Source organism: Mesoplodon bidens (assembly GCF_964165515.1).
Source record: "Mesoplodon bidens genome assembly, chromosome: 15".
Lineage (NCBI taxonomy): Eukaryota > Metazoa > Chordata > Mammalia > Artiodactyla > Ziphiidae > Mesoplodon > Mesoplodon bidens.
This window is the reverse complement of record NC_138171.1, coordinates 64,669,548-64,681,864: the sequence shown is the minus strand read 5'-3', so window position 1 is coordinate 64,681,864 and position 12,317 is coordinate 64,669,548. Positions and strand designations below refer to the sequence as shown.

Genomic DNA, 12,317 nt, shown 5'->3' with positions numbered 1-12,317 from the left:
AGGAAAGGATTTGGTGTGCACCAATGAAGCTGGGTTTCTCGTGGAAGGGAGAAGAAACAGAACTCTGGGGCTGGGACTAGGGTAAGCAGAACCGAGAGGGCCTTGAGGAGCCTGGGCAGAGGTAGAGGAAATGTGAGGCCTGGGGCCATAGGAGCCATGGCGAGGCTCTGAGGGGGACCCGGGCTCTTGGGATGGGGAGACCTTTCCAAACGTCACTGGAAATGTCTCCTTTTCTCCATGACTAAGAGCGTTCTTCACCCCAGTCTCCAAGAGGCAGGGAGCCCCAAGTGACAGCCGAGTCCCCAGGACAGTTCAGGAGTGGTTAGATGGAAGGACGTCCCATTGGGAAGGTGATGAAATGCCAGCCGGTGAGCAGTGTCCCGGAGACCAGCCAGGCCAGGTTCCTCAAAACCATTAGGGCCCTGGAAAAACTTGCCTGCAGACAGCACAGCCTGGCTGTTGCTCAGCCGCCGCTCAGCCTGGCGCAGCCACCAGCCCTTTGCCTGAGAAGTCATGACAGACATAGCGGGGCTGACAGGCCTCTGCACAGATGCATAAACTGAGGCCAGGTTGGAAGAAGCCGCTGCGATGTCCCTGGCTCCTTCGGAGTGCTCTGCTTGCTCTGGGGACTTACTTGAGTCACCTGGCAGGGATGGAGCATCTGTTCTGTCCCAAGCCCTGCCCTCCGAGCGCAGGAGATACCCAAAGACACGGTGCCCTGGCTGGCCCAAACCGCAGAGTGCAGGTGGGTGAGTGGGGCTGGACTGGAATCAGGCCTCCCAGCCCAGCGGGGCCCAGTGTTGCCACAGCTTCTGAGGTTCATGAAACGGTGGATATTCAGATTTCTTTTTCCGTTTTTTAATTGCAGTGAAATATACATAAGGTTTATCATTTTAGCCATTTTTAAGTGTACAGTCCGATGGCATTACATATATTCACAGGGTTGTGCAACCATCACCACCATCCGTCTCCAGAACTTTCATCTTGAGCAAACTCCTTTCCCATTAAACACTAACTCCGATCCCCCCTCCCCCAGTCTCTGGCACCCACCCTCTACTTTCTGTTGCTATAAATTTAACTGCTCTAGGGACCTCATATAGGTGGAATCATACAGTATTTGTCCTTTTGTGTCTGGCTTATTTCACTCAGCATAATGTCCTCAAGGTCCATCCATGTTGTAGCGTGTGTCAGTGCTTCATTCCTTTTCATACTGAACAGTACATAATGGTCCACCTTTTGTTTATCCATTCATCCATCCATGGACACTGGGTTGTTTCACCTTTGTGTCTGCTGAGAATAATGCTGCTGTGAACATGGGTGTGCAAACATCTGTTTTAGCAGGGGCTCAGAAAAACATTTGTACACTTGTGTTCACAACAGCATTAGTCAAAATTCAGATTTTTTTTTTTTTTTTTTTTGGCCGCGCTGTCTGGCTTGTGGGATCTTCGTTCCCCAACCAGGGACCAGACCCATGCCCCCTGCATTGGAAGCATGGAGTCTTAACCACTGGACCGACAGGGAAGCCCCAGATTTTTTCTTTTAATGTGGATTTGCCCAATTTAAAAAACACAGCAGTGTGGGTCTGACCAAACCCACTGGAGGGCTGGATTCCACACCTGGAATGCAGTGCTGATCTCAGAGCCAAGTGGCTTGCCTGGAGTTCAGCGTGACCCCCACCCCACCCGGGCTCCCCTCTCCAACTCAGAGATCCAGCCTCTCCTTACAGAAAACAGCTCACAAACTCCAAGCCAGGGCCAGAACTGCATGAAAATGAGCCTCAGAGGAGAGAGCAGTTCCTGCGGCCAACGCTCTCTGCTGGATTTCTGTCTGCAGGGCTCCTGCCCTAAAGCCAAGGCTCCCTTATATGGTTGGGCCCACAAGGACCCTGGTGGTCTGGTGACCTCTGCCCCGAGTACCCTGTCCCTGTGCCCTGAGCTGGTTGGCCCCTCACCCTGGATGGCTCTCCCCACCTCTTCTCCTAGTGTCCCCAACTCATCCTCTGGAGCCAGGCTCAGTGTCACCTACACAGGGAGGCCGGGTGGCCGGGCCAGGCCCCCTTAGCCCCTGTGCCTCTCTTTTGCCACTGGAATCCTCCATTCCACCCACCGAGCCTTTGAGTTTGCTCTTCCTGCGGCTGGAATGGTCTCTGACCACACCCGCCTCTGCCCCTCTCCTGCAAGTCTCAGCTGAAGGTTTGCACTTCTTCCCTGGGATCCTGATGTAAGATTACAAACCCCCAAACCCCACACCCCACCTCCTGTTCCCCCTCCCATCCCCACCCCCACCCCAGAGTCCCTTCCGGCTTTGGTTTTCCCCATAAACTTTATCATCTATTAAACTAAATGATTTACTTATTTGTTTATTCTGTTTCCCCTGGTGTCCCTGCCGTGAGGGCAGGATTGTCTTTGGTTTGTTCACAGCCGTATCGCAGTAGGTGCTCAGTAGATTTGGTTGGATAATGAACAGATACCCTGATCAGATATCTGCCAGACTCCGGTGCCCATGTCTGAGATGCTGAGAGGAGGGGGGCAGTGAGTCACTTCTCTGGATTGAGCATTGCTGGCTCCAGCTGCTATGCCCTCTGAGGCCTCTGCAGCCCTATCTGTCACCCCCAGCTCCCTGCAAAATCATCAGTGGTCCTGAGACAGCCTGGCAGGGACACGGAGAGTGGGTGGCAGGGTGGGCAGCCCATCCATCTCCTGCCCCGGTGAAGAGATGCCCAGCCATGATGCCTGGCATAGGTCTGGCATACCGTGGGCACAATGAATATTCTGTTTGAATGAATGTTGAATCATGCCAACGTCTCCACTCCTTGGGAACTGGGGAGCCGGTCTGTGGGGCCCTTTTCCAGGACTTGTGACAGGAAGTCTTCACTGGCTTTTCTGGACTTCCCCTGGTACTTCCTGGGCCCTTCCCCTTGGGGCTATCTTCCTGGCCACCCCATCTCGAGGGCAGCAACATTTTGGGGTACATGCCTGCCCCTTGGATCACCTGGGAAGTGATCCAGGTGGCATGAATGGCACGAAGAGCTGGAACAGAGAGGAACTGGAGAGGCAAGAGGCTGGAGCAGTCGGTCCCCAGTGGAATTCTCCAGACTCACTTCTTCCTCACTTGTTTATTCATTCAACAAACATCCATCGAGACCCAGCGTGCACCAGGTACCAACCTAGATCCCAAGGATCCATGGGGAACCTCCTCACCGTCCCTCCCCTCTGAGAGTCGCAGCACACAGCACCCACCCTCAGGAGGCCCTCCAGGGTCCACGCCTACAGCCCCCTCCTTCCCCAACACTCCTACCCCAGTCCCAGGCCTCTGTGCCCATCCCCCCATGACCCCTTGCGGTCATTACTTGCTCACTGCCTCCCACCCCTGGGGAGATGTGTGCTGTCTAAGGATAGGACATGTGTTTTATTCATTATCGTGTCCCGGTGCCCAGCACAGGACCTGGCATACAGCAGGTGCCCAATAAGTGCTTGTGGGGTGAGCTGGGGAGGCCAACCGCCTTAGATTCAGGAAGGGAGTGGGTGGGAAGAGCATGAGGGGCAAGGTCAGCCACGGGGCACAGAGGTGGACCCAGGACAGAGAGCAGGTCGGGGAGGGCACTGGCAGGGAGCCCCCTTCCCCCACCCTGCTGGCATTTCTGCTCGACTGCTGCTGGGGCCCCACTGGAGGTGCCCCTCACCTTAGCCACTCTGTTTCCCTGCGGTCTCTCCACCCCCAGTCCTGGGACAGAGGTGAATGCGTCAGCTAGGGGCTGTTCAGGCTCCTGCGCCCCACCCTTGCCTTGTCTTTGGGTGGAGTGGGGCAGGGGCCTCCACGCAGCTGGAGGGCACCTCTGGCCTGCGGTTTAATCCTGAGTTGCCTCCTGCCCCTCCAACCCAAGCAGGGGCCAGTAAAACACACCGATGATCCTTTCTGGTACCGACGATCTCCAGGGGAGTCTCACAGACTCTTGGAACCCCTAACAGACTGAGGAGGTGGACAGCAGGAGGGGAGTCCACCCCTGGGCAGGCTCTGGGGGCAGAACGTGTGTTGGCTAAGCTGTGGGGTTTAGGAGAAGCTGTGGTAGGCGGTCTGCCCACAAAGGACAGGGGCTGTGGTGGCAGCCCCTCCCAACGCCCCAAGCCACCCACCGGGCCCTCACTCCCTCTCTCTGACCTCGGGCTTCCCCCGCAACTGGTCCCCATCCCCAGCCTCTGTAGGGTTAACTCCAGCGTTTACCTCAGCCTCCCTTTCAAGGTCCTCCTTTCTGGGCAGCCCTCACTGGCTGCCCCCACCCCCTGCCAGCATCAGGTGCCTCCCCTGGGCTCCCACCCACCCAGCACTTCTGACTCCGGGGGGCGGGTCACCATCCGTCTACTGAACTGGGCTCCCTCAGGGCTCCAAGAGTCCAGTTGCCCCTTCTCTAGAATTGGGGTTCATATCTGGGCTCCTCCCCTCACCAGCTGGGGGACCTTGGGTAAGTCACTAATCTCCCTAAGTGGCTTCAGTTTGCTCATCTGCAGAATGGGAATAATAAGAGCCTTTGCATACTGAATGAGGTGGTGCCTGGCTCACTAAGCACGCCGTAACTGCTGTTATGTCCATGCCCCTCCCCAGGCATATCGAGGGTCATCACAAGGTTTGTTGATCAAATGACTGAAGGACAAAGATACACAGTCTCTCTCGGAAGAAGCCTGACTCCTCCTGCTCAGGGCGCGGGTGTCTGGAGTGTGGGGCACTGAGTCACGGAAGACCTGACTGCAGGGTGAGGGTTATAGGATCACGCGGGCAAGATTCCTTGGGGGAGCATTTCGCTTCTCACACCCCCACCTGGGCTCCCCGCTCAAGCATCACCCAGCAGCCGTTTGACCCCAAGGAGGAGTCCAGGGGGGTGGTCCTGGGAGCACAGGAGCTGGGGTGGGGTGTGGGGACTCAGCATCCCAGCCCTCTCCAGGCAGCCGCATCAGTCACAGCCACCTGGGCAACTGGCTGCCCCACCCGGGGTTCCTGGAAGTCCAGGTGAGAGATGAATCCTCAGGCTGCTGAGTGACAGGGTCCACAGGAAGGTTTCCCTGGGACAGGTGGCCACCGGGGGTCTGATTCACACCTTCTGGCAAGTGGGTTAACGGAATCCCCGAGCCCAGGGCTGGGTCAGGTCTTCCGCTGAGTCACAGGAGCCGTTACGGAGCCTCTGGGCAGCCCCTTGCCCGCTGTCACCCACCCAAGGCCCCAGGGCCTCCCCAATGGCTCCTGCCATCGCGGACCCAGGCCCCAGGGTCTGAGTGCCTTCCTTCCCCACCTGGACCACCCCCGCTTCAAGCTTAAGGGCCTTTCTCTGCCCTGTCCCTCCAGTCAAGGTCAAGGCCTAGCCTAGACCTGAGGGCCCAGGTTCCCTCGCCTGCCCGTCCAGAGCCCAGATCCTGAGACCTGAGTCCGCGGATCCAGGCCTGAGGTAGGGGTCCCAGCTAGAGCCTTCCCACCCCCACCCCCAGCCCCACCCCCAGCCCCACCCCCGACTTTAACGGCTCATTTCCTCCCCGAAGCCCCACCCCCTCCTTGTGACTGACAGTCCGGGGTGGCGGGACTGAGCCACTCACTCGGGAGACTGGTCCAACAGCATTCTGTCTCACAGGATAAAACCTGGGGTGGCCTGCAGGGAACACAAGCTCTCCTGTCGGCAGTGACCATGGTGGTTCCCAAGACTCTCCCTGCCCTGGGGAGGCACTACGTCAGGATTGTAACCTCCCTGCTGCTTCTGGCTGCTCCAGGTGAGTCCTGAGGAACTGCTGCCCTCTGCACCCCTTCCCCATTGTCCACCCAGCCGCCCTCCCTCTTGGTCCTGCCTGAATCCCTCCTCTCCCTCTCTTCTGTTGCTTTGTTCCCCCAACTCCCTCTCTCCCTCTCTATCATAATTTGCCTGCTCTGAGCCTCAGGTTCCTCCACAGCTGTGAGGAGTACATGAAACACTGCACTACAGGGCCCAGGACAGGGCTTAGCGCAGTCAGTGCTCAGTGTGCTCAGCTCTGCTTGTTATTTACCTTCTTCACGTCCCGTTCCTGTCTCTTGGGTCTGCATGGTCCACTGCTGGGGCAGCGGCATCTAGACCTCCGGCCTGGGAGGGGGGTTCTTACTCTTACCCCAGTGAGACACCCCAGGAGCTGACCCCTCACCCCCAGGTAGGCTGCATGGAGCCTGGGCACAGGCTGGACAGGAAGCTGCAGGGAGGCCAAGGCCGCAGCTCACAGCGAGGGCCTGAGGTTTCTGTCCGTCCTGCCCAGGCTCCAGGAAATGCCCCGCCTGGGGTGGCCTGGAGGGCCCCAGGGACTGAGCCACCGGGAAGGATTGCTGGGCACCAGGGCTCCCCTCCACCGACCTGACCCTTTCTTTCTCTTGCCCTCAGCCACCCTAGCTGCTGCCAAGACAGCTGGTAAGTCAGAGCTGCCCTCAGGGAAGCGGGGAGGGAGGAAGCCTGAAGGGCAGGGTAGTGTCTGTGTGTCTGTTTGTGGGGGACAGGTCAGAAGCAGGCAGTGGGGCAAGAGGGGGTTTGAGCAGGAAAAGAGGCCCAGAGAGTCGGGATGCGGCCCAGAGAGTCGGGATGTGGAGGAGAGAGGCCCAGGACGGGGTGAGCGGCCCGAGAAGGTAAAAGGGCTAGAGGACCAAGTGCTGAGCCAGAGGGGAGGGCAGAGGGTGGAAGGGCCGCGGAAGAGGCAGCAAAGGATGGAGCCAGGGTAGGAGGAGACTGGAGCACAGGCCCAAGTGCTGAAGGCAGGGAAGGGGGGCTGGAAGGGATGAGGACTGTGCCTGAGGGTTTGACATACCGGCCCCTCCTCCGCCAGGCCGCCCAGCCTGTGGAAAGCCCCAACACCTGAACCGAATCGTGGGTGGTGAGGACAGCACCGATGCTGAGTGGCCCTGGCTTGTGAGCATCCTGAAGAATGGCACCCACTTCTGTGCAGGCTCCCTGCTCACCAACCACTGGGTGCTCACGGCCGCCCACTGCTTCAAAGGGTACATATGCTCAGCCGGTCCCCTCCACTCGATTCCCCAGACCCCAGGCTGCCCACACGGCCCCGGCTTCCAGGCCTCAGTCCAGTCTTGGGTCCCTCAGAAGAGTCCCTGCTTCTCCCCAGAAGCCTCTTTTGCTCACCAGGGGCCTTCATATGCCTGCCATTCCCCCAGAAACCCTTCCCAGATGCTTCCTGACCACCCAGTGGTTCCTGGCTGATGCCACCCCCTCCCTCTCCCTTCCAGCGATCTGAACAAACCAGCCCTGTTCTCTGTGCTGCTGGGGGCCTGGAAGCTGGGGAACCCCGGCCCGAGGTCCCAGGAGGTGGGTATTGCCTGGGTGAAGTCCCACCCTGTGTACTCCTGGAAGGAAGGCGCCCGTGCTGACATCGCCTTGGTGCGCCTGGAGCATGCCATCCAGTTCTCTGAACGCATCCTGCCCATCTGCCTGCCTGATTCCTCCGTCCAGCTCCTTCCGGACACCAACTGCTGGATTGCTGGCTGGGGGAGTATCCACGATGGAGGTGTGGCTTCTTTCCCACCCCGGGGGGTGGGGTGGGGACAGAGGGCGGTGGACACTGGGAGATACAGGTGCCATGGGCAGCAAAGGATAGAGGCCAGAGGCAGAGCATGACACAGATAGAAGAAAGGACAGGCTGTGACCCAGAGGTGTGATGACACAGAAGCCTAGGTGGATAGTTCTAGATCATTTCTAGTTAAAAGGTACCTTTTGCTGTGTTCTGAGGCAAAGATGCCAGATCAACCAACATATTAAGTGATATAGGAACAGCTGAGAGGAGGTGTCTATGGGACCAAGCTGAACCAGGTGAATATGAAAACAGCCCTAAGATTCCAAATCTGGAATAAACGCCCCCTGGTGGCATCATGACACAATTGCAGGCAAAATTCCCAGGAGAAAATGCAGTCTCCATAAATGGTAAAATATAATTGGCAAACCAAGTCTGGAGGTTTGGAAAACCTCATCTAGAAACACAAATTAGATTAGATAAAGTAAGAGGCAGCGAAGCAGTGACATATATATATGGAACTTTAACCAGATTCCAGAAGAATTAAGAGAAATGACACCAGTTTGGGCATCTGGGGACCCCACTGACTCTGAAGTTTCAGCCAGCCTCCCCACGGTCATTCTTAGGGGCTCCTGTGGAAGGTGGATTTATGAACTGGGGAAGGTCTACAGACCAACCCTAGGGTCAATCCCCCTAGGGGATGGTGGGGGTGTCCCTCAAGTCCCAATAACATTCAACACTGAGTGGCCATTAGTCTGTAGCAGTACCAGTGCTGGATAAAGTAGTGCCTGAGGCGGGACAAGCCTGGACCATTGGTTTGAACCATCTCATTGGCATCGGAGATCTCATTAAAGATTCAGAGTTTCAGGCTGCACATTAATTTGGGATTCAGTAGGTCCAGAGTGGAGTCCTGGAATTTGGGCTTTCTGCAGGCATTGTGGGAAAGCCTGACAGAGTTGATCCATTTAACCTTTGAGAAATGCTGCTGAGAGAATTGAGGAGGGAATTGAGGAGGCCACCAGGAGAGTCTCCCAAGCCTGACTCTCTCCTCCTTGCTCCCAGTGCCCCTGCCCCACCCTCAGACCCTCAAGAAGCTAAAGGTTCCCATCATCGACTCAGCAGTCTGCAGCCGCCTGTACTGGCGGGGAGCCGGGCAGGGCGCCATTACGGAGGACATGCTATGCGCTGGCTACCTGGAGGGGGAGCGGGATGCCTGTCTGGTGAGCACACCACCTCCTTCCCAACCCTGCCCCACTGAGCTCCATCACCTCTCTGCTCCTGGGCCTCCTCCCAGAATCGGCTGTGACCTGGTAGTCCCCCTAGATAGATGCCTACAGAACCCGGCCCCAGCCTGGCTCAGCCATTCATACATCAAACATTCTGAGCACCTCCGGTGTGCCTGACCCCATTCTCAGGGAGCTGGCACCTTCCTGGCCCCCAGAGCCAGCTCCAGCTCCACCACTGTGGTGGAGCACGGCGGGACGGTGCAATGGTCCACACCCGGGCTGGATCGGTTTTCTTCTTTCTGAGCCTCGGTTTCCTCAACTGTGAAGCAAGTCACAATCCTCCCTGCCTCCAGGGTTGTGAGGGAGAAGGTCTAGCGCAAAGTGCTTCTTACCGGAAGTGAGCCTGGGAAGTGTGTCCTTCCCTGCCCTCCCGGTCCTGGTGGCGTTGGTTAGGGTGCCGCGGCCCCCAGGTCGGAGAAATGGTCCCCCCACGAAGGGAACTGCCACCCACTGCGGCGCGGGTCCTGGGCTCTGCTCACCGCTTGCCCCACGCGGGTCCCTAACCTTCCCTCCTCTCCGCAGGGCGACTCCGGAGGCCCCCTGATGTGCCAGGTCGAGGGCACCTGGCTGCTGGCGGGCATCATCAGCTGGGGCGAGGGCTGTGCGGAGCGCAACCGGCCCGGCGTCTACATCAGCCTGGCCGCCCACCGCTCCTGGGTACAGAAGTTCGTGCAAGGGGTGCAGCTCCGCGGGCACTCGCAGGGTAGCGGGCCCACAGGGCGCCGGGGACGGGCTCTGGGGGCGCGGCGAGCTCGCAGGGCCGCCCGGAGCCGCGGGGTTTAGGGCTCTGGGGAGACCACGTGCTGTTTCCTCCGTTGTAAATAAGCAGTCTACCTCGGGTAGCGCCCGAGTGCCGGCGCCGTATCTCCTCCGCGGGGAGGCTCCGCCCCGGCCCTGGGCTCAGGCCCCACCCCCGAGGCCCGGAGCGCCTTTGTGTACATACATGTTAATGGTTTTTACAGTTATTTGTAACTCCGCCCACACGTTTTATTTATTCCTCCAATTTCAATAAATTATTTATTCACCAGTTCCTGGTTTTTCCCTCGGGTATGGGAACATTGGGAAGCAGGGTCCAGTCAGGGTTAAAACGGGGGCTGGCAGGTAGGAGTTTGGATGGCGGTCTGGCCAGGGACCCAGGTGTCCTGCCCACCTAGGATTCAACATCCTGACTTCTGACCTTTGCACTGTCCTTTTGTAACCCCTTGCCACCAGGGAGACCAAATGGAGAGGAGACAGGAGGCCCAGCAACCTGGGAGGCCCAGCTCTCCCACGTGAAAGGTGGATGTTGGGGGCTGCAGGTCCTGGCAGGTCCCCAACCTGCCTGTTGAATTTCCGAAACAGGGCTGGCTAGGAGAACCCCCCAACACACACGAGAGTGGGGTGTCCCCCATCCTCCCTCATCTTAGAGCCGGGTGTCTCAGATTTGGGCTGAGGCAGCCAGGACTCCCCAGGAGCTGACTCAGCCAGTGACTCACTGCCGATTCTGTGACTCCTCCCCCCGGAACGAAGGAGCAAAACAATGAGACAGCAGGTCTCTGGGGGGGCTTGAGTCACCTCACCTGCCCCCACGGAGTGGGGCTGAGAGCTGAGTCCTAGGCTGCCATGGGGTCTGCCTGGGACCGAGCTAATGCTCCCCTTTCCCAACGCCCACCTTCCTGCAGCCAGGCCTCTGGCCTCCTGGACCAGCCCTGCCCCTCCTCCCAGGGCCCAGGACGCTGTACCCCATCAGCCCCACCTGGGCTTCCCAGAAACAAGCGAATGTGCAGACAGGGCTGTGTGGTTGGTTTGATGAGTATGTGCGAGAGAGCTTTGTTTCTAACAGTCAGAAAGACAAGTAGGTCCAGCTGTGCAGAGGATAGAGCTGAGTGGCTGCCTCAGGGTCTCCAACTAGAAACGATCAGTGCAGTGAGCTTGAGAAGGCAGCACAGGTGTGGTTTGGTTGGTTGGTATCCTTTACTGCGAGCACTGTTCTAAAACTTTTGTTCATATTATTTTGATTACCCCCATGTTAATAAGTGCTGTGGGGTTGGTCTTATTAACAAACAGACGTTAACCTGGCCTCCCGCTGGCCTAGGAACCAGCTGGGGGGTGAGCAGGTGGCTCAGGTGAGGCCCCTCCCCTTTGTGACCTGGTCCCGCTTTACCTGTCACTCTGCTTTCCTTGTCCACTTACCCTCCTCTCTGGACTCAGTCTCCCCCCCCCACCATACCCCTCCACCGGTGCCTCATTCGCTGCCCTCCTTGCTGCCTCCATTTCCCCCTCTGCCCTCCAGGCTCTCCCTCTGTTCCTCGCTCCCCAAAGTCCTGTCCCTGTCCCCTCACTCCTCTGTCTCCGTCTCTGGCCACTGGCCTCTGTGGCTCAGTGTCCCCCACGCCCTGTCTCTCACCACCCTCTACCTCTGCTTCCAATGGCCTCCTGACAGAAGCCCCTGAGAAGGCCACACCTAGAAACATCTGCTGGGGGGACTTCCCTGGTGGCGCAGTGGTTAAGAATCTGCCTGCCAATGCAGCAGACACAGCTTTGAGCCCTGGTCCAGGAAGATCCCACATGCCATGGAGCAGCTAAGCCCGTGTGCCACAACTACTGAGCCTGTGTTCTAGAGCCTGTGAGCCACAACTACTGAGCCCACATGCCACAACTAGTGAAGCCTGTGCACTTAGAGCCCATGCTCTGCAACAAGAGAAGCCATCACTATGAGAAGCCCACGCACCGCAACAAAGAATAGCCCCCGCTCTCCGCAACTAGAGAAAGCCCACATGCAGCAACAAAGACCCAATACAGCCCCAAAAAATTAAATTAAATAAATAAATAAAATTAAAGAAAACAAAAGAAACATCTGCTGGGGCTGAGAAGTCACCCCGTAAATGTGGGACCCTCAGGTGAGGGTGGGTTTTCTCTGAGCTGGCCATCACCCTCCAGGGAGCCCCAGAGCCGGAGGCACCTTCCCACAGCCCCAAGAAGCCTGACAGACGGGCTGGGCCATGGGGTGGGGAGCCCGCCTCGGCTCCAAAGTGTGACAAGATTTCCAGTGACTCCCTCCCCAGTCGGGTGGGGGGTCCAGGAGGTGGAAATGTGGTCAGTCCAGCCCTGGTGGGGTCCACACCAGCATCGCAGAGAGCTTGTTTGCCCCTTGGTTGGAACCAGGCCAGGAGCAAGCCCCAAATGGGCGGGGGTGGGGGCCATCACTGCTTTGGCTCCGCCGACACCTCCTGCCTCTGGGGGCTGCACACAGAGCCCCTTTGGCCTGTCGGGCTAAGGGGAAGTGCCAGTGGGAGGGGCCGGCACACCAACCTGGGCTCCCAGCAGGTGCCTCCACTCACCTTTAACCCCCCACATGGAGCAGCCCCAGGGAGAGTCCTCCTTACCTCCCCCAGGGCAGGGTGCCGCCATCTGGCCACAGTGACCCATGTCCTTACAATGGAAGTGCCTTAGTCATAGGCTGCGAGGTCTGGCTACTGCTCCTCCACATGCTCCTTCCTCAGATCTTTAATTCTTTAGAAGACTTTCACTCCCACGC

The 12,317-nt window shown here is 58.2% G+C and overlaps 1 protein-coding gene across 1 annotated transcript; it reads left to right on the top strand.

Annotated features, from left to right (window-relative positions):
* Positions 1-5,572: 5,572 nt before the first annotated feature.
* PRSS22 (serine protease 22) lies at positions 5,573-9,914 on the top strand. The gene is made up of 6 exons (XM_081256012.1): positions 5,573-5,750; positions 6,383-6,409; positions 6,819-6,990; positions 7,234-7,511; positions 8,577-8,734; positions 9,323-9,914. The coding sequence occupies exons 1-6, from the start codon at positions 5,669-5,671 to the stop codon at positions 9,581-9,583; spliced, it is 978 nt and encodes a 325-aa protein (XP_081112138.1). The 5' UTR covers positions 5,573-5,668; the 3' UTR covers positions 9,584-9,914.
* The last annotated feature ends 2,403 nt before the right edge of the window (positions 9,915-12,317 follow it).